Genomic DNA, 23,435 nt, shown 5'->3' with positions numbered 1-23,435 from the left:
ATATATATATATATATTTTTTTTTTTTTTTTTTTTTTTGCGGTACGCAGGCCTCTCACTGTTGTGGCCTCTCCCGTAGCGGAGCACAGGCTCCGGACACGCGGGCTCAGCGGCCATGGCTCACGGGCCCAGCCGCTCCACGGCATGTGGGATCTTCCTGGACCGGGGCACGAACCCGTGTCCCCTGCATCAGCAGGCGGACTCTCAACCACTGCGCCACCAGGGAAGCCCTCTAAATATTTTTTAAGCTGAGCATTTAATAAATGTTAAAAGAATAATGAATTAAATCAGATGATTGAAGTGCTGAGAGCCTGGCTAAACTCAGAAATCAAAAATGTATGATGCCAGCAATTAACACAAGTATTCTACATTCTCCAACAGTATTCAGCAGTAGATACAAAAGGCTGGGTTATGGTGGGACACTGAGAATACAGAATTGGCATCCTGCCTCCTCTCCCCTTCCCCAACACCCCACAAAATAAAAAAACAATATACTTCTGGTTCCTTCAGACTTTTGATCTTCTCACCTCTGGTCTCAAAAAGTTTTCTTTGTTTATAAAAGCAGGTACTAAATCTAAGTGTGAGCTTCAGGTGCAGTCTTTCTGCAGCCTAATTATTCGAACTGTCAGGTTTAATCTCATTCTGTGGGAAACTCCCTTTGCCCCTCTCCTGAGGGCAGTTACACACTTGCTCTCTCTCTTCCAGGCTCAGGGGCTCATTTGCAGATGCTTTTGTCACCTGTTGGAATCTGAGATTTAAAAGGATCCCTGAGATTTAAAAAGGACAGAAAAGAGAGAACTTGCTCACCCCTTGCTGGGCACGGGCTATGGGGATTCTACATCTCTGAGCTAGGAACGCCAGCCCTTGGCCTGGACTTCTGTGTCTCTTCTCACTGACTTGGATCTCTAAGTGTCTGATCACTGTGGAAAGCGGAAGTACTTCCATCTTCTTGTGGCCATCCATAAAGACTTAGGAGGAATTCTGAATCATTTCCTGTTGAGAATTCTAACACTAACATAGGAGGCGGGAAATATTGTCAATGAGAAAATGTTGCCTGCCATATCAGTAAACAAGGATGTTGCAGCCATCAAGCCATCACATTACCGCCTCCCTGAGAGTTAGCCCTGAGGGAACTCAGGATAGAAACAGAATGCCCCCCATCTAGCAGTCAGCTGCTGCAGCCATCCCTGATGGTGCACCCTGAGGAAACTCAGAATGAGAAAGCACAGGATACTGGCCCCAGATAACTGAGGGCCCCAGATATCAAAGGAACGATTTCAATGAGCCCAAACTCTTATATCCTCCCATACATAGACAAGTGCTAAATTCCTTAACTTGAGATATGTGGTTTTCTTAAATTGACAGTAATCTTTTGATGTTCTGACTACCTGTTTTTCCTGCAAAAACTCTTATATATCCTGGCCCTTCCCTTACCTCTTCGAAGCAGTCCCTTAGAGTTACCTGAGAGACTGCATCCTGGGATGAAGTCCTCAGTTTTGTTCGCCAAATAAAACATAATTCTCAACTTACAGGTTGCACAATTTTTTCAGTTGACAATATTAAAATCAAAATTCTCCTTCTGGTGTTTCCAAATTTCCATTGACTCTAACTTTAATTATAAACTGAATAAATACTGTTTTAGAATTTCCTTAAAGAAAAAAAAAATCCTGGCTTAATCCACAGAAATAAAGGTCAAGATCACAAAGGAACTGGAATGGATGGGGTCAGGAGTATAACTGAAATAACCAACTATGGGATCTGAGTGTGAAAGAGGAAGAAATGCAGCCAAGAGACTTAAATGTGCTGAGAAGATAGGAGGATTCTGGGACCAAAGATCAAAGAGCACATTTATCAGAACTCAAGCAGCAGAAAAAAGACAAGAAGTTACAATGAAAAAAGAAGAGTTTCAGAGTTCAAGACATATTATATCTACTTACTTTCACAACTGGAAATGAATATAGGAATATGTATGATTAGAACTGCCAGCCTATGGCATGGTGCCTGACCCAAAGTAAAACATGAATAAATAAGGCGTAATTGTTATAAGTCAGTGGAGAAAATCCAAAGTACTTATAATATTTACCTAGAACACAATTAACTATAAATTCACAGTTACTAAGAAAAAATAAAATTTATTCCTATAAATAACATAGAGCTCATCTGATATTTTTAGATTATCCAATCAACTGTTCTTTTCCTTAAGGACAAATTCAAGTTGATTGGACAGATACTATATAAATAAATATGTAGCCATATGTACTCAGAGTAAAATAAAACTTCATTTTGTTCTGAAGCAATTTTAATCATAAGCACTGTGGTTTACAGAATTTTTTCTACATCTAAGGAATTTCTACACTGCCCTTATAACTCAATATTGGCCACCACGAAATGAACCATAAATCTAAAGAAGGCAGATTACTTATAAAATAAATTTCCTTGCCTTGATGTAGACTCAACAGAGTCTGAACAGAAAAACAGAATAATATAAAATAAGACATTAGATTTTAGTGCTAATAAGCAACGGGAAAGATTCAATCATGTGACAGTGAAAGTTGGTCTTGGCGCCACACACCTCATTATAAATTCAGTATACTGACTGGGTTCTTTTGCAAAACATCTCAAACCTGACTGCAAATTTTAACGACTCTCCAATCAGAAAATATTAACCACAGTGTGCCGATAATAAAATGATGCTTAATGCAATTTTCTTACCTGCCTCAACAGTTTCTCAATGGCTGACATTACCATAAGGCCTCTCCAAACAATGGGTGCAGTCTCTTCAATCAGGAAGCCCATGGACATACTGCAATGGGAAACCAAAAATACAACTAATTTATATAAGTTAATATTATCCTGAAAAGTAACATAAAGTAAAATAGATATGCTCACCAAGCAATACCATAATTCATAAGAGGCCGCATTAAGTTACCTGAAATAAGAAAAAAAACATCTTTTAGAAGAGTAAGTCATTATACATAAACATATTGCCTGTTTTCTTATCAAAGAGTGTCAAATTAAAAATATAAATAAGCTACTCATATTGCTAGTCTTTCACTTCTCAATTTGCAACAGTTTAAACATTATACCAAGGATACAACTAATACACCCAATGGGTGCAACATCTAAAAAAAAGATGGGATATAGTTTTATTAAGAAACACTTCATCTACTATTTTCAAATGTTCTAAAAAATAACCTCAATAAGTAATTTTGTCCACCAGGTTTATTCATATATATCAATAAATAAATTATATACATATGCTTATCTAGTATGTGTATACATGTATATTTGCAAACACAAACACACAGTTATTTCTTTTCCTTACTTGAAATTTTTGAAAAGTATAAGAATCCAAAAAAAGTAACAAACTCTATTTTGTATTTCAACATAATAAAAGCCAAATGTGAAGAACCCACAGCAAGCATCATACTCAATAGTAAAAGACTGAACGTTTTTCCTCTAGGATCAGGAACAAGATAAGGATGCCCACTTTTGCCACTTTTATTCAACATAATACTGAAAGTTATAGCCAGAGCAATGAGGCAAGAAAAAGAAATAAACAGCATCCAAATTGGAAAGGAAGAAGTAAAGTTTTCTCTTTTCACACCTGTTATGATCTTATATATAAAACCCTGAAGGTTCCACAAAAAACTATTAAAGCTAATAAATAAATCTGGTAAAGTAGAGGATACAAAGTCAAAATACAAAAATCAGTTCATTTCTATATACTAACAATGAACAATCTGAAAAGGAAATTATGAAAATCCCATTTATAACAGCATCAAAAAGAATAAATACTTTGGAATTTACTTAATCAAGGAGGTAAAAGACTTGCAAAATGCAAACTACAAAACATTGCTGAAAGAAATTAAAGAAGACATAAACAAATGAAAACGTATGCCATGTTCATTAACTGGAAGACTTAATATTAAGATGTCAATACTACCCAAAGCCACCTACAGATTCAATGCAATCCCTATCAAAATCCCTATCAAGGTAATATTTCTTGCAGAAATAAAAAAATCCATTCTAAAATTCATATGGTATCTCAAAGGATCCCAAATATGCAAATCAATCTTGAAAGAGAAGAACACAGCTTGAGGACTCATACTTCCTTATTTCAAAGCTTACTGCAAAGCTACAGCAATCAAAACAATGTGGTACTGGCATAAAGGCAGACATATAGACCAATGAAACAGAATAAAGAGACCAGAAATAAACCCTCACATACACAGTCAAACGATTTTTTCACAGAGAGGCCAAGATCATTCACTGGGGGGAAAGCTGGGAAAACTGTATATCCACATGCAAGAGAATGAAGTTGGACCTTTACTTAACACCATAGACAAAAAATTAACTCAAAATGGATCAAAGGCCTAAATGTAACAGCTAAAACTATAAAGCTCTTAGAAGAAAACATAGGGCAAGAGCTTCATGTCATTGGATTTGGCAAGGATTTCTTGGATACACACCAAAGACATAGGCAACAAAAGCAACAATAGATAAATTGGAGTTCATGAAAGGTTTTAAACGTTGTGCATCAGGAGATAATATCAACAGAGTGAAAAGGCAACCCAAAGAATGGGAGAAAATATTTGTAAATCATATATCTTATAGAGATTAATACCCAGAATAGAATATAGAGAGAACTCTTAAAGCTCAACAACAATCCCACTACTGGGCATATACCCTGAGAAAACCAAAATTCAAAAAGAGTCATGTACCAAAATGTTCATTGCAGCTCTATTTACAATAGCCCGGAGATGGAAACAACCTAAGTGCCCATCATCGGATGAATGGATAAAGAAGATGTGGCACATATATACAATGGAATATTACTCAGCCTTAAAAAGAAACGAAATTGAGCTATTTGTAATGAGATGGATAGACCTAGAGTCTGTCATACAGAGTGAAGTAAGTCTGAAAGAAAAAGACAAATACCGTATGCTAACACATATATATGGAATTTAAGAAAAAAAAAATGTCATGAAGAACCTAGGGGTAAGACAGGAATAAAGACGCAGACCTACTGGAGAACGGACTTGAGGATATGGGGAGGGGGAAGGGTGAGCTGTGACAGGGCGAGAGAGAGTCATGGACATATACACACTAACAAACGTAGTAAAGTACATAGCTAGTGGTCAGCGGCCGCATGGCACAGGGATATTGGCTCGGTGCTTTGTGGCAGCCTGGAGGGGTGGGATAGGGTGGGTGGGAGGGAGGGAGACGCAAGAGGGAAGACATATGGGAACATATGTATATGTATAACTGATTCACTTTGTTATGGTGCAGAAACTAACACAAATTGTAAAGCAATTATACCCCAATAAAGAGGTTAAAAAAAAAAAACTCAACAACAACAACAACAAAATTCAAAACTGGGCAAAGGAAGTGAATAGACATCTCTCCAAGGAAGATATACAAATGGCCAATAAGCACATGAAAAAATGTTCAACATCAATGATCATTAAGGAAATGTGAATCAAAATTACAATGTGAGGCCACCTCACACTATTAGGATGGCTGCCATTAAAAAAAAAAAAACCACAGGAAATAACAACAGTTGGCAAGAATAGAGACAAATGGCAACCCTTGTGCACTGTTCATGGGAATGTAAAATGGAAATGTTATGGAAAATAATGTGAGTTCCTCAAAAAATTAAAAATAGAATTACCATACAATCCAGCAATTACACTTCTTGGTGGAATTGAAAGCAGGGATGAAAAAAGGATTGAAGGGTATCAGTGTCTTGAAGAGATATTTGTACACTCATGTTCACAGCAGCATTACTCACAATACCTAAAATGTGGAAACAACCCAAGGGTCCTTTAATGAATGAATGGATAAGCTAAACGTGGTATAGATATGCAATGGAATATCATTCAGCCTTAAAAAGGAAGAAAATTCTGACATATGCTACAACATGGATGAACCACGAGAACACTGCTAAGTAAAATAAGTCAGACACAAAAAGAGAAATACTGTATGATTCCCTTATATGAGATACTGAAAGTAGTCGAAATGATAGAGACAGAAAGTAGAATGCTGGATGCCAGAGGCAGGGGAAAGTAGCAATGGAGAGCTATTGTTTAATGGATAGGGTGTTTTGGTTTTACAAGATGAAAAGAAGTATGGAGGTAGATAGGTTTTATCATATGTTTTTTAGGTTCTTTCTCCTCTTTAAAGAGACTGAAATTTAAAATTATGATAAAGCATACAGGCATGGTTTATATAAGAAATCCATTACTGAACTCTACTCACTGGATTCCCTACACACACAAAAAGCTATGGCCCTTCATTAAAAGATTGGTGAATAAGTATGCATTTTTATGTTCCAAGCTAAAATAAAATGTTTAAGTATATACTTTTTAATGGTTTCCCTCTTTAACTTCTGACTAAACTAACAAGCTCAATCTCCCTCATAGATAATTTGATAGCAATATTCTTTTCCATGTAACTAACTTTGTCAATTCTTTCCAAAGCATCCAAGTTAAATTTACAGAGAAATAACTTTCCTCCATTGGGCTCTGCACAATTTTCTACTTTCCATTTTCTCCAATAACAAATGCATACCAATTAAAAAGTCAAGTAGTGCTATAAAAATTATTACCAAATGTCAATAATCCCCCAGCACTGTCACATTTCTTACTCCCCAGAGCCAACAACTATTAGTTGATTTCTTTAACTTCTTATGATGAATTAATCTTAGGCTTACAGAAAGTTGCAAGTATAGCCAGAGTCCTCATATACCCTTCACCTAGCTTTCCCTAATGTTAATATTTTATATAACCATAGTACAATTATCACAACCAGGAAATTAATGTTGATACAACTACCAAACCAAGAGTTTGACAATTTTTAGTTATCTCATGACATATTATTTAGCTCTTTTTCACAAACACAGGCATACTTTTCATGCACCCATCTTCCCAATGCAATTATATCACCATTTTTATTAGACATCATGTAAATGTTATTAATAGGTGAGCAATATAGCACACAATACTATTTTTCCTTTCTCTCCCTGAACTGATAAGAAGATCTTTGTGCAGCATGTGTGTATGTGTTTCCTTCATTTTCTATGTATTTATTAGCAAATTCTTCCTATTTTCCAGTTGTGCAAATATCAAATACATTAATCAAATGCACTAGGCATTTGAGTTCATCATCTTGAACAAGGCTCTGCTGTTCTGTCCCTTTATAATGTCTTTTGAATAACAGAAGTTTTTACTTTTTATGTAATCAAATTAATCAGTTTTTTCCTTTATGGTCTATCCTTATTGGGTCTTGTTTAAGAAAGCCTTCACTAATACAGTCATTGAGATCTTATCTTATATTGTCTTCTAAACCTTCATAGTTTTGCATTTTACATCTAAGTCCTTAAACCATCTGAAATTAATTTGTGTGTGTAGTGTGAGGATCCACTACTTTATTTGCACGTGGATAATAAATTGTCCTACCATCAATAGTCTGCAATGCTAGCCTTGTCATAAATCAGGTTTCCATATATATATGTCTGTTTCTGGACTATTTGATTCTACTAGTTTATCTGTCTATCCTTGAGCCAATACCAAACAGGGGGCATATACTGCAGTTTTATAATAAGTCCCCGTATCTGGCAGCGCAAGTCCCCTGTGTTTTCTCTCTCTTCAAGAGTGTCTTGCCTATTCACAGGCCCTTTGCTCACCTTTATAATTTGTATATTCAACTTGGTCATCAATTTCGACAAGTGGACTTCTGACTGGATTTGCAAGACTATTAGAAGGAACTGAGATTTTTAAAAAATTTAGTCTTCCTCTCCATGAACATCATTTGTTTTCCAATTATTGACATTGTGAAAATCTTTCAATAAAATTTTAGAATTCTTTTCCTCTTGAAAATTGTACATTTTCTTTGTTAGGTTTGTTCCCAGGTACCCTGTATTTCTGAAGCTATTTGTATCTTTTTTTATGATCTATATGAAGTTTATTATAAAATTATCATAAACATCAATCTATATTAAAATCTATAGTTGATATAAAATGTGATATCATCCAGTATACATTCACCAAGGATTTGGCAAAAAAATTATCAATGTTGATAAATAATAATAATAGCAACAATCAAGTCTGTCCTGATAGATTCTGAATTCTTCTTCAACTTTTTACTTTTTTATTTTTTTGCGGTACGTGGGCCTCTCACTGCTGTGGCCTCTCCCGTTGCGGAGCACAGGCTCCGGACGCGCAGGCTCAGCGGCCATGGCTCACGGGCCCAGGCGCTCCGCAGCATGTGGGATCCTCCCGGAACGGGGCACGAACCCGTGTCCCTGCATCGGCAGGCGGGACTCTCAACCACTGCCGCCACCAGGGGGAAGCCCTTCTTCCACTTTTTAAACCCAAGGATATTCTTCAAAGTTTACACCATATTACTCTTGCCCCATATTGGTATACACCAAAATTCCAATTCATGAGAGTATTCATTCACACGCTCATTAGACAAAAATTTACTTTATGACCCCTAGGTGCTAGAGACTGGGATAGGCCCTGGTAAAACATCAGTGAATGTCAGAGATATGGTCTGATGGAGCTTAAACTCCAGCAGACAAGAGAGATAGTGGTCTTAAAAAGGCTTATTCTGTCTGCATAGTCTATGAATGAAAATTTTTTTAACACCTTTTATTGGAGTATAATTGTTTTTACATTGTTGTGTTAGTCTCTGCTGTATAACAAAGTGAATCACCTATACATATACATATATCCCCATATCCAATCCCTCTTGCGTCTCCCTCCCACACTCCCTATCCCACCCCTCTAGGTGGTCAGAAAGCCCTGAGCTGATCTCCCTGTGCTATGCAGATCCTTCCCACAAGCTATCTACTTTACATTTGGTAGTGTATGTATATCAATGATACTCTCTCACTTCGTGCTAGCTTACCATTCCCCAACCCCATGTCCTCAAGTCCATACTCTACATCTGCGTCTTTATTACTGTCCTGCCCCTCGGTTCATCAGAACCACGTTTTTTTTTTTTTATATTCCATATAAATGTGTTAGCATACGGTATTTGTTGTTCTGACTTGCTTCACTCTGTACAAAAAACTCTAGGTCCATCCACCTAACTACAAATAATAATTTCGTTTCCTTTTATGGCTGAGTAATATTCCATTGTGCATATGTGCCACATCTTCTTTATCCATTCATTTGTCAATGGACACTTAGGTTGCTTCCATGTCCTGGCTATTGTAAATTGTGCTGCAATGAACATTGTGGTACATGACTCTTTTTGAATTCTGGTCTTCTCAGGGTATATGCCCAATACTGGGATTGCTGGGTCATTGGGTAGTTCTATTTTTAGTTTTTTTAAGGCACCTCCATACTGTTCTCCATAATGGCTGTATCAACTTACATTCCACCAACAGTGCAAGAGGGTTCCCTTTTCTCCACACCCTCTCCAGCATTTATTGTTTGTATATTTTTGATGATAGCCATTCTGACTGGTGTGAGAAAATACCTCATTGTTGCTTTGGTTTGCGCTTCTCTAATGATTAGTGATGTTGAGCATCCTTTCATGTGTTTGTTGGTAATGTTTATATCTTCTTTGGAGAAATGTCTATTTAGGTCTTCTGCCCATTATTTGATAGGGTTGTTTGTGTTTTTCATATTCAGCTGCATGAACTGCTTGAATATTTTGGAGATTAATCCATTGTCAGTTGCTTAGTTTGCAAATATTTTCTCCTATTCTGAGGGCTGTCTTTTTATCTTGTTTGTGGTCTCCTTTGCTGTGCAAAAGCTTTAAAGTTTCATTAGGTCCCATTTGTTTATTTCTGTTTTTATTTCCATTTCTCTAGGAGATGGGTCAAAAAGGATCTTGCTGTGATATATGTCATAGAGTGTTCTGCCAATGCTTTCCTCTAAGACTTGTACAGTATCTGGCCTTACATTTAGGCCTTTAATCCATTTTAAGTTTATTTTTGTGTATGGTGTTAGGGAGTGTTCTAATTTCATTCTTTTACATGTAGCTGTATAGTTTTCCTGGCACCACTTATAGTTTACTCCATTGTATATTCTTGCCTCCTTTATCAAAGATAAGGTAACCATAGATATGTGAGTTTATCTCTGGGCTTTCTATCCTCTTCCATTGATCTATATTTCTGTTTCGGGGCCAGTACCATACTGTATTGATTACTGTACCTTTATAGTATAGTCTGAAGTCCAGGAGCCTGATTCCTCCAGCTATGTTTTTCGTTCTCAAGATTGCTTTGGCTATTCGGAGTCTCTTGTGTTTCCATACAAATTGTGAAATTTTTTGTTCTAGTTCTGTGAAAAATGGCATTGGTAGTTTGATACGGACTGCATTGAATCTGTAGACTGCTTTGGGTAGAAGAGTCATTTATACAATGTTGACTCTGCCAATCTAAGAACATGGTATATGTCTCCATCTATTAGTATCATCTTTAATTTCTTTCATCAGTGTCTTACAATTTTCTCAATACAGCTCTTTTGTCTCCTTAGGTAGGTTTAGTCCTAGGTATTTCATTCTTTTTGTTGCAATGGTAAATGGGAGTGTTTCTTTAATTTCTCTTTCAGATTTTTCATCATTAGTGTATAGGAAGGCAACAGATTTCTGTGCATTAATTTTGTATCCTGCTATTTTACCAAATTCATTGATTACCTCAAATAGTTTTCTGGTGGCATCTTTAGGATTCTCTATGTATACTATCATGTCACCTGAAGACAGTGACAGCTTTACTTCTTCTTTTCCGATTTGGATTCCTTTTATTTCTTTTTCATCTATGATTGCTGTGGCTAAAACTTCCAAAACTAGGTTGAATAATAGTGGTGAGAGTGGGCAACCTTGTCTTGTTCCTGATCTTAGTGGAAATGACTTCACTTTTTCACCACTGAGAATGTTTGTGGCTGTGGGTTTGTCATATATGGCCTTTATTATGTTGAGGTAAGTTCCCTCTATGCCTATTTTCTGCAGGGTTTTTGTCATAAATCGGTGTTAAATTTTGTCACAAGCTTTTTCTGCATCTATTGAGATGATCATATGGTTTTTATCCTTCAATTTGTTAATATGGTATATCATATTGATTGATTTCCATATATTGAAGAATCCTTGCACTCCTGGGATAAACCCCACTTGATCATGTTGTATGATTCTTTTAATGTGCTGTTGGATTCTGTTTCCTACTATTTTGTTGAGGATTTTTGCATCTATGTTCATCATGATAATGGCCTGTAGTTTTCTTTCTTTGTGACATCTTTGTCTGGTTTTGATATCAGGGTGATGGTGGCCTCATAGGATGACTTTAGGTGTGTTCCTCCCTCTGTTATATTTTGGAGGAGTTTGAGAAGGATTGGTGTTAGCTCTTCTCTAAATGTTTGATAGAATTGGCCTGTGAATCCATCTGATCCTGGGCTTTTGTTTGTTGAAGATTTTTAATCAGAGTTTCAGTTTCAGAGCTTGTGATTGGTCTGTTCATAATTTGTATTTCTTCCTAGTTCAGTCTTGGAATGTTGTGCTTTTCTAAGAATTTGTCCATTTTATCCAGGTTGACCACTTTATTGGCATATACTTTCTTTTAGTAATCTCTCATGATCCTTTGTATTTCTGAAATGTCACTTGTTACTTCTCCTTTTTCATTTCTAATCCTGTTAATTTAAGTCTTCTCCCTTTTTTTCTTGATGAGTCTGGCTAAAGGTTTATCAATTTTGTTTATCTTCTCAAAGAGGCAGCTTTTAGGGGGATTTGAGAAGATGGTGGAAGAGTAAGATGCAGAGATCACCTTCCTCCCCACAAATACATCAGAAATACATCTACACGTGGAACTGCTCCTATACAACACCCACTGAACACCGGCAGAAGACCTAAAACATCCCAAAAGGCAAGAAACTCCCCACATAGCTGGGTAGGGCAAAAGAAAAAAGAAAAAAGAGAGACAAAAGAATAGTGACGGGACCTGCACCAGTGGGAGGGAGCCGTGAAGGATGAAAGGTTTCCACACACTAGGAAGCCCCTTCGTGGGCGGAGACTGAGGGAGGCGGAGGGGGGAGCTTCGGGGCCACAGAGCAGAGCGCAGCAACAGGGGTGTGGAGCACAAAGTGGAGAGATCCCCGCACAGAGGAGCGGTGCTGGACAGCACTCACCAGCCCAAGAGGCTTGTCTGCTCACCCGCCGGAACGGTGGGGGCTGGGAGCTGAGGCTTGGGCTTCGGTCGAATCGCAGGAAGAGGACTGAGGTTGGCAGCATGAACACAGCCTGAAGGGGCTAGTGTGCCACGGCTAGCCGGGAGGGAGTCCAGGAAAAAGTCAGGACCTGCCGAAGAGGCAAGAGACTTTTCTTCCCTCTTTGTTTCCTGGTGTGCGAGGAGAGGTGATTAAGAGTGCTGCTTAAAGGAGCTCCAGAGACTGGCGCGAGCCACAGCTATCAGCGCAGATCCCAGAGACGGGCAGGAGACGCTAAGGCTGCGGCTGCAGCCGCCAAGATGCCTGTGTGCGAGCACAGGTCACTATTCACACCTCCCCTCCTGGTAGCCTGTGCATTTCTCTGCCAGGGTCCTGTGATCCAGGGACAACTTCCCCGGGAGAATGCACAGCGTGCCTCAGGATGGGACAACATCACGCCAGCCTCTGCCGCCGCAGGCTCGCCCCGCATCTGCACCGCTCCCTCCCCCGTGCCTGAGTGAGCCAGAGCCCCAGAATCAGCTGTCCCTTGAACCCCGTCCTGTCTAAGTGAAGAACAGACGCCCTCAGGCGACCTACACGCAGAGGTGAGTCCAAATCCAAAGCTGAACCCCGGGAGCTGTGCAAAAAAAGAAGAGAAAGGGAAATTTCTCCCAGCAGCCTCAGAAGCAGCGGATTAAAGCTACACCATCAACTTGATGTACCTGCATCTGTGGAATACCTGAATAGAAAACAAATCATCCCAAACTGAGGAGGTGGATTTTGGGGGCAAGATATATTATTTTCCCCCTTTTCCTCTTTTTGTGAGTGTGTATGTGTATCCTCCTGTGTGACGTTTTGTCTATATAGCTTTGATTTCATCATTTGTCCTACGGTTCTGTCTGTAAGTTTTTTTTTCTTTTACTTTTGAAAAATGTTTTTCTTAATAAGTATTTTTTATTTTAATAACTTTATTTTATTTTGTTATTTTATTTTATGCTCTTTCTTTCTTTCTTTCTATTTTTTCTCCCTTTTATTCTGAGCCGTGTGGATGAAAGACTCTTGGTGCTCCAGCCAGGCATCAGGGCCATACCACTGAGATGGGAGAGCCAAGTTCAGGACACTGGTCCACAAGAGACCTCTGAGCTCCACATAATATCAAACGGCGAAAATCTCCCAGAGATCACCATCTCAACACCAAGACCCACCTTCACTCGACAACCAGCAAGCTACAGTGCTGGACACCCTATGCCAAACAACTAGCAAGATAGAGCACAGACAAATCGATTAGCAGAGAGGCTGCCTAAAATCATAATAAGGCCACAGACACCCCAAAACACACCAGCAGACGTGGACCTGCCCACCAGAAAGACAAGATCGAGCCTCATCAACCAGAACACAGGCACTAGTACCCTCCACTAGGAAGCCTACACAACCCACTGAACCAACCTTACCCACTGGGGAGAGACATCAAAAAGAACAGGAACTAAAAACCTGCGGTCTGTGAAAAGGAGACCCTAACACACTAAGATAAACAAAATCAGAATACAGAAAAACACACAGCAGATGGAGCAAGGTAAACACCCAACAGACCTAACAAATGAAGAGGAAATAGGCAGTCTACCTGAAAAAATATTCAGAATAATGATAGTAAAGATGATCCAAAATCTTGGAAATAGAGAAAATGCAAGAAACATTTAACAAGGACCTAGAAGAACTAAAGAGGAAACAAGCAATGATGAACAGCACAATAAATGAAATTAAAGATACTCTAGAAGGGATCAATAGTAGAATAACTGAGGCAGAAGAACGGATAAGTGACCTGGAAGATAAAATAGTGGAAATAACTACTGCAGAGCAGAATAAAGAAAAAAGAATGAAAAGAACTGAGGACAGTCTCAGAGACCTTTGGGACAACATTAAAAACACCAACATTCAAATTATAGGGGTCCCAGAAGAAGAAGAGAAAAAGAAAGGGACTGAGAAAATATTTGAAAAGATAATAGTTGAAAACTTCCCTAATATGGGAAAGGAAATAGTTATTCAACTCCTGGAAGCACAGAGAGTCCAATACAGCATAAATCCCAGGAGAAACACACCAAGACACATATTAATCAAACTATCAAAAATTAAACATGAAGGAAACATATTAAAAGCAGCAAGTGAAAAACAACAAATAACACACAAGGGAATCCCCATGACAGCTGACCTTTCAGCAGAAACTCTGCAAGCCAGAAGGGAGTGGCAGGACATATTTAAAGTAATGAAGGAGAAAAACTTACAACAAAGATTACTCTACCCAGCAAGGATCTCATTCAGATTCAACAGAGAAATTAAAACCTTTGCAGACAAGCAAAAGCTGAGAGGGTTCAGCACCACCAAACCAGCTTTACAACAAATGCTAAAGGAACTTCTCTAGGCAAGAAACACAAGAGAAGGAAAAGACCTACAATAACAAACCCAAAACAATTAAGAAAATGGGAATAGGAACACACATATCGATAATTACCTTAAATGTAAATGGATTAAAGGCTCCCACCAAAAGACACAGACTGGCTGAATGGATACAAAAACAAGACCTGTATATATGCTGTCTACAAGAGACCCACTTCAGACCTAGGGACACATACAGACTGAAAGTGAGGGGATGGAAAAAGATATTCCATGCAAATGGAAATCAAAAAAAAGCTGGAGTAGCAATTCTCATATCAGACAAAATAGACGTTAAAATGAAGACTATTACAAGAAACAAAGAAGTACACTACATTATGATCGAGAAATTAATCCAAGAAGAAGATATAACAATTGTAAATATTTATGCACCAACAGAGGAGCACCTCAATACATAAGGCAAAATCTAATAGCCATAAAAGGGGAAATCGACAGTAACAGAATCGTAGTAGAGAAATTTAACACCCCACTTTCACCAATGGACAGATCATCCAAAATGAAAATTAATAAGGGAACACAAGCTTTAAATGATACATTAAACAAGGTAGACTTAATTGATTCTTATAGGACATTCCATCCAAAAACAGCAGAATACACTTTCTTCTCAAGTGCTCATAGAACATTCTCCAGGATAGATCATATCTTGGGTCACAAATCAAGGCTTGGTAAATTTAAAAAAACTGAAATCATATCAAGTATCTTTTCCTATCACAACGCTATGAGACTAGATATCAATTACAGGAAAAGATCTGTAAAAAATACAAACACATGGAGGCTAAACAATACACTACTTGATAACCAAATGATCACTGAAGAAATCACAGGGGAAATCAAAAAATACCTAGACACAAATGACAATGGAAACACGATGACCCAAAACCTATGCTATGCAGGAAAAGCAGTTCTAAGAGGGAAGTTTGTAGCAATACAATCCTACCTTAAGAAACAGGACACATCTCAAATAAACAACCTAACCTTGCACCTAAACCAAGTAGAGAAAGAAGAAAAAAAAAACCCCAAAGTTAGCCGATGGAAAGAAATCATAAAGATCAGATCAGAAATGAATGAAAAAGAAGTGAAGGAAACGATAGCATGAATAAAATTGAAAGCAGGTTCTTTTAGAAGATAAACAAAATTAACAAACCATTAGCCAGACTCATCAAGAAAAAAAGGGAAAAGACTCAAATCAATAGAATTAGACATGAAAAAGGACAAGTAACAACTGACACTGCAGAAATACGAAGGATCACGAGAGATTACTACAAGCAACTCTATGACAATAAAATGGACAACCTGAAAGAAATGGACAAATTTGTAGAAATGCACAACCTGCCAAGACTGAACCAGGAAGAAACAGAAAATATGAACAGATCAATAACAAGCACTGAAATTGAAACTGTAATTAAAAATCTTCCAACAAACAAAAGCCCAGGACCAGATGGCTTCACAGGCCAATTCTATCAAACATTTAGAGAAGAGCTAACACCTATCCTTCTCAAACTCCTCCAAAATATAGCAGAGGGAGGAACACACCTAAAGTCATCCTATGAGGCCACCATCACCCTGATACCAAAACCAGACAAAGATGTCACAAAGAAAGAAAATTACAGGCCATTATCATGATGAACATAGATGCAAAAATCCTCAGCAAAATAGTAGCAAACAGAATCCAACAGCACATTAAAAGAATCATACACCATGATCAAGTGGGGTTTATTCAAGGAATGCAAGGATTCTTCAATATACACAAATCAGTCAACGTGATACACCATATTAACTAATTGAAGGAGAAAAACCATATGATTATCTCACTAGATGCAGAGAAAGCTTTCAACAAAATTCAACACCCATGTATGATAAAAACCCTCTAGACGGTAGGCGTAGAGGTAGCTTAGCTCAACCTAATAAAGGCCGAAAATGACAAACCCACAGCCAACATCGTTCTCAATGGTGAAAAACTGAAACCATTTCCACTAAGATCAGGAACAAGACAAGGTTGCCCATTCTCACCACTATTATTCAACCTAGTTTTGGAAGTTTTAGCCACAGCAATCAGAGAAGAAAAAGAAATAAAAGGAATCCAAATTGGAAAAGAAGAAGTCAAGCTGTCACTGTTTGCAGATGACATGATACTATACATAGAGAACCCTAAAGATGCTACCTGAAAACTACTAGAGCTAATCAATGAATTTGGTAAAGTAGCAAGATACAAAATTAATGCACAGAAATCTGTTGCCTTCCTATACACTAATGATGAAAAATCTGAAAGTGAAATTAAGAAAATACTCCCATTTACCACTGTAACAAAAAGAATTAAATATCTAGGAATAAACCTACCTAAGGAGACAAAAGACCTGTATGCAGAAAATTATAAGACACTGATGAAAGAAATTAAAGATGATACAAATAGATGCAGAGATATACCATGTTCTTGGATTGGAAGAATCAACATTGTGAAAAGGACTCTACTTCCCAAAGCAATCTACAGATTCAATGCAATCCCTATCAAACTACCACTGGCATTTTTCACAAAACTAGAACAAAAATTTCACAATTTGTATGGAAACACAAAAGACCCTGGATAGACAAAGCAATCTTGAGAACGAAAAATGGAGCTGGAGTAATCAGGCTCCCTGACTTCAGACTATACTACAAAATTACAGTAATCAAGACAGCATGGTACTGGCACAAAAACAGTAATATAGATCAATGGAACAGGATAGAAAGCCCAGAGATAAACCCACACACATATGGTCACCTTATCTTTGATAAAGGAGGCAAGAATATACAGTGGAGAAAAGACAGCTTCTTCAATTAGTGGTGCTGGGACAGCTGGACAGCTACATGTAAAAGTATGAAATTAGAACACTCCCTAACACCATACACAAAAATAAACTCAAAATGGATTAAAGACCTAAATGTAAGGCCAGACACTATCAAAGTCTTAGAGGAAAACATAGGCAGAGCACTCTATGACATAAATCACAACAAGATCCTTTTTGACCAACCTCCTAGAGAAATGGAAATAAAAACAAAAATAAACAAATGGGACCTAATGAAACTTAAAACCTTTTGCACAGCAAAGCAAATCATAAATAAGACCAAAAGACAACCCTCAGAATGGGAGAAAATATTTGCAAATGAAGCAACTGACAAAGGATTAATCTCCAAAATTTACAAGCAGCTCAATAACAAAGAAACAAACAACCCAATACAAAAATGGGCAGAAGACCTAAATAGACATTTCTCCAAAGACGATGTACAGACTGTCAACAAACAAATGAAAGAATGCTCAACATCATTAATCATTAGAGAAATGCAATCAAAACTACAATGAGATATCATCTCACACTGGTCAGAATGGCCATCATCAAAAAAATCTAGATACAATAAATGCTGGAGAGGATGTGGAGAAAAAGGAACACTCTTGCACTGTTGGTGGGAATGTAAATTGATACAGCTATTATGGAAAACAGTATGGAAGTTCTTAAAAGACTAAAAATAGAACTACCATACAACCCAGCAATCCCACTACTGGGCATATACCCTGAGAAAACCATAATTCAGAAAGAGTCATGTACCAAAATGTTCTTTGCAGCTCTACTTACAATAGCCAGGACATGGAAGCAACCTAAGTTTCCACTGACAGATGAATGGACAAAGAAGATATTGCACATATATCCAATGGAATATTACTCAGCCATAAAAAGAAACGAAATTGAGTTATTTGTAGTGAGGTAGATAGACCTAGAGTCTGTCATACAGAGTGAAGTAAGTCAGAAAGAGAAAAACAAATACTATAAGCCAACACTTATATATGGAATCTAAGAAAAAAATAAGGTCATGAAGAACCTAGGGGTCAGACGGGAATAAAGACACAGACCTACTAGAGAATGGACTTGAGGATATGGGGAGGGGGAAGGGTAAGCTCTGACAAAGTGAGAGAGTGGCATGGACATATATACACTACCAAACGTAAAATAGGTAACTAGGGCTTCCCTGGTGGCGCAGTGGTTGAGAGTCCACCGGACAATGCAGGGGACACGGGGTTCGTGCCCCAGTCTTAGGAAGATCCCACATGCCGTGGAGTGGCTGGGTCCGTGAGCCATGGCCACTAAGCCTGCGCGTCCAGAGCCTGTGCTCCGCAACGGGAGAGGCCACAGCAGTGAGAGGCCTGCGTACTGCAAAAAAAGAAAAAAAAAAAAAAGATAGCTAGTCGGAAGCAGCCGCATAGCACAGGGAGATCAGCTCGGTGCTTTGTGACCACCTAGAGGGTTGGGATAGGGAGGGTGGGAGGGAGGGAGATGCAAGGGGGAAGAGATATGGGAACATATGTATATGTATAACTGATTCACTTTGTTATAAAGCAGAAACTAACACACCATTGTAAAGCAATTATACTCCAATAAAGATGTTAAAAAGAAAAAAAAAAGCAGCTTATAGTTTTATTGACCTTTGCTATAATTTCCTTCATTTCTTTTTCATTTATTTCTGATCTGATCTTTATGATTTCTTTCCTTCTGCTAACTTTGGGGTTTTTTTTTCTTCTTTCTCTAACTACTTTAGGTGTAACGTTGGGTTGTTTATTTGAGATTTTTCTTGTTTCTGGAGGCAGGGTTGTATTGCTATAAACTTCTCTCTTAGAACTGCTTTTACTGCATCCCATAGGTTTTGGGCCGTCGTGTTTTCATTGTCATTTGTTCTATGAATGACATTTAAAGTCAAGTGGGCGGAGACAAATAGTCAATTATGCGATAACTGTTGAAAGATATAATCTTACAAATATGTAAACCAACTACTCTTGGCCAATAAAATGAGGAATGCTTAATTCCAATTAAAGAGAATGGGATAAACTTATGAAAGAGGCGACACTTTAAGGAATAGGCTGAATCTTTTTTTTTCCATTTCTGTATAATTTTTTTAAATTAATTTTTTTTGGAATATAGTTGCTTTACAATATTGTGTTAGTTTCTGCTGTACAGCAAAGTGAATCTGCTATACATATACATATATCTCCACTTTTTTGGATTTCCTTCCCATTTAGGTCACCACAGAGCATTGAGTAGAGTTCCCTGTTGTATCTTTTTTAAAACTGCATTTTCTCTTTATTGCTAGTATATAGAAATTTAATTTTCTTGTATATTAATCTTATATCCAGCCACCCTGCTAAATTCCTGTGTTCATTTTAATAACTGTTTTATAGTTTTTAAAAAATATTTATATGTAAATAATTATATTTTCTTCAAATAATGACAGTTTGCTTCTTTTATTTAATTTCTTATTCATGTATGTTATGTGTTTGAACTTACTTTGCAGGTTAGGAGTGCCTGTATAATGTTAAATAAAAGCTGTGAAACCAGCCTCCTTCTCTTAGTCATAATTTTAAATGGAATGTTTTTAATAGTTCACCAGTGAGTATGATTCTTGCTATATAGTTTTTAGAGATACACTGTATCAGGTTAAATAAAATTCCCTTTTGTTCCTAGTTGGAGAAGAGTTTTAATCCTAAGTGGTTGTTGGGTTTTGTAGGATGTTTTTTTGGCATCTTTCTGAATTATAATAAACTATACTTTTTCTCCTTTAAGCTGCTAAAATGGTGAGTTACATTAACACATTTTTTTCTAATGTTGAACCAAACTTGCTTCTCTGTATTAAATGCAGTTTAATCACAGTATAGTTGTTTAATACAATGTTGAATTTGGCTTCCTTATATTTACTTAAGTCTTTTTACATACATTAATTAGGGAGACTGTCCTGTAATTTTCCCTTTTCATTCTAGCCTTATAAGGTTTAACTAGTCTCATAAACTAAGTTGTAAAGTATTATATATTTTTCTATTCTATGAGTGAGTTTGTTTAAGACTGGAATTACTAGTTTGTGTTGGCTTGCTATCTTCATGGTAATAAAATTTTTAACTACTGATTCCTTTTAATAAATATGGAATAATCTAGATTTTCTATTTATTTCTGAATCTGTTTTGGTGATATACATTTTTCCAGGAATTACCTATTTCAAGAAAATGGTCAAATGTATAGTCACAGAGCGGTCCAAACATTTTCTCATATTTGAAACCAATGGTTGCATTTGTCAAGTCCCATCTTTAGTTCCAATTTACTTATAGGTTGTCTCTCCTTTTTTTTTTTTTTAACTCTACCTTGCCAGGCATTTGTCTAATTTATTAGGTTTTTTTTGTTGTTGTTTTTTGTTTTTGGTTCTGTTGGTCCTCTCTACTGTATCTTTGTTTTCAAATTCATTAATTTCTGCTCTTAATCATGTCTTTCCTTCTACTTTCTTTGGGTTTATTGCATTATTCTAACTTCTTAAGTTAAATAGTTATCTTACTTATTTTCAGCCTTTCTTCTTTTAAAATATAAACACTTAATGACCATTTATCTCTAAATATTATTTTAGCTTTATCTCACGTTTTTATTTTCATTATTTCCTCTTTCAACCATGAGTTATTTAGAAATTGTTTTTAATTTCCAAATGTGTAGATGTTTTTAGTTACTATTTTGTTATAAACCTCAAAATTAATTGTGTGATATTAGGGAACGTGATCTGAATGATACCAATCTTTGAAATTCACTGAAACCTGTTTCATGGGCTAGCACATGGTCAATTTTTACCAATGTTCCAGGTATATTTGACAGGAAGAGTCTATATATAGCCATTGAAGCAAGCTTATTTATAGGTAGTAATTCCTTACTTTCAGTAATACTTTTGCTTTAAAAGTCTTTAAAGTTTATTTTATCTATTAACATTACACCCACTTTCATTTTGCCTGATTTATCATTTCCAATCCTTTAACTTTTAACCTATGTATATTTTTATGTTTTAGGCATATCTCTTCTAAATAGCTTTAACCTATCTGGGTTTTGTTTTTGTTTTATTTTGGTTTTCTTTTCTCCAGTCTTACAATATTATTCTTTTAACTGAAGAGTTGTAAAATATTAATATTTATGTTGCTGATACATTTGAATTCGTATCTACTATTTTGTTTTGTACTTTCTCTTTGCTTAACTTTTTTGGGGGGCAGCCTTATTTTTTTTAATTGTGATTCTTTCCCTCATTACATTTTTCCCACTTTTAAAACAGAAATCATACACTCCATTTCTATTCTTAAAATGATTACCCAGTTATTTAAACAAATATTTAAAGCATAAAGGTAATCAATACCTCTAACTTTTCTTCTTTGAATGCTTAAAATCTAATCACTCTCCCTTCCAGGCCAATTTATATGCTATTGTTTTCCTCAATTTTAGTTCTGTCTTGGAAAACTCTCATTCTCTCTTTAAATATTGCCTCTGTCACATTTTCTCCATTATCTCCTTCTAGAAGTCTGATTAGACCTGTGAGGGACCTTCCATGCTGTCCTCCATGTCCCTCAAACTTTCATTTTTTGTTCCCCAATCTTCTCTATATGTTATATTCTGGGTATTTTCTTTTCATCTACATTCTAGTTAACTAATGTCCTCTTTAGTTGTGTCTAATCTTCTGCTTTATCTGTCCTTTTTTTCTTTTCTTTGCATTCTAACCAGAGCCGAGGACAAGTCCAGCATATATCCCAATAGCCACCAATGTAAGGAAGAGTTATTTCAATGGTCATTTATTAAGGATGTCATCCTTTGGGCATCCCAGCTTTTATATGGTGATTCTCCATTGAAACTTACTCCCTTCTTAGGTGCCAAACTTTATCTCCATTCCTTCATAAACAGACCTATAAAATATAGGCCCTTAGCCACCAAGGATCAGCAGGTAATACCTAGGTAAATATCAATTCCAATGCTCACCTATACCAATTAGCTCACACTTTCTTATTATTTCTAAGTTCTGAGAAATTCTCTTCCTTTCCTACTACCTCAGTCATGTATTGAAAAGTACTTTTTGTTAATATTCCATGTAATATTTTAAGGTATATTGTTACAAGAAGCATTTTTCTAAACATTGTCTGCCACACTGCCAGAACTAGAAGTGGAAAGCTGCTGACTTTTATTCAGTGATCTTATATCCCCCAAGATATCTTACAGAATTCTCATTATTTTTCAAGACATTTTCTGATCATATCTTTGAATTTTCTAGGTAGACAAACATATTACATAGGTAGAAAAACATATTACAAAGAATTCACGACAACTCTCTTTTCCTTTCCACCATTAATAACCCTTACTTCCTTTTCTTGTTTTAGTGCATTGGCTAAAACCTGCAGTAGCAATAGCAGCCTCATCTTGTTTTTAATGTAACATGGAAAAGATTATACCAAAATAAATTAAGAGAATCTGAGTATCATCTATTGACTTTCTTCTCCATTGAAATAGATGGTCTAAGTAGTTTGACTCTATTCAAAACAAGGGCTTAAAGTTCAAACTGGAATTAGAAATTGAAACTAGGTGATATGCACTAAATGTTTGTGGCCCCCCAAAATTCTTATGTTGCAATCCTAACCCCCAATGTGATGCTACTAGGAGGTAGGGCCTGTGGGGTGATTAGGTCATGACAGTGGAGCTCTCATGAATGGGATGAGTGACCTTATAAAAGAGACCCCAGAGAGTTCTCTTGCCCTTTCCACCACGAGTGGACACAATGAGAAGATGGTCATCTGTGATCCAGGAGGCAGGACCTCACCAGACCAGAATCAGCTGGCACTTTGTTCTTGGACTATCCAGCCTCAAGAACTGTGAGAATTGAATGCCTGTAATTTAAGCCACCCAACGTATGGTATTTTTGTTACAGTAGCCTGAATTGACTAAGACACTGGGTCAGTCAAAAGCCTTTTCACGGGACTTCCCTGGTGGCACAGTGGTTAAGAATCCACCTGCTAGTGCAGGGGACACAGGTTCGATCC

General features: G+C 37.0%; 1 protein-coding gene across 4 annotated transcripts in view; it reads right to left on the bottom strand.

Annotated features, from left to right (window-relative positions):
- Positions 1-23,435, bottom strand: part of NUBPL (nucleotide binding protein like) — a 256,338-nt gene that overhangs the window by 147,744 nt on the left and 85,159 nt on the right. For all 4 annotated transcript variants that reach the window (XM_032624196.1, XM_032624193.1, XM_032624192.1 and 1 more), the window contains 2 exons: positions 2,889-2,928; positions 2,712-2,802 (listed from right to left, as the gene is read on the bottom strand). In XM_032624196.1, coding sequence (XP_032480087.1) covers positions 2,712-2,802; positions 2,889-2,928 — 131 coding nt within the window. The remainder of the gene's footprint in view (positions 1-2,711; positions 2,803-2,888; positions 2,929-23,435) is intronic.

Source organism: Phocoena sinus, chromosome 2, assembly GCF_008692025.1.
Source record: "Phocoena sinus isolate mPhoSin1 chromosome 2, mPhoSin1.pri, whole genome shotgun sequence".
Taxonomy (NCBI): domain Eukaryota; kingdom Metazoa; phylum Chordata; class Mammalia; order Artiodactyla; family Phocoenidae; genus Phocoena; species Phocoena sinus.
Note: the sequence above shows the minus strand (reverse complement) of the source record. Positions and strands in the feature narration are given on the sequence as shown.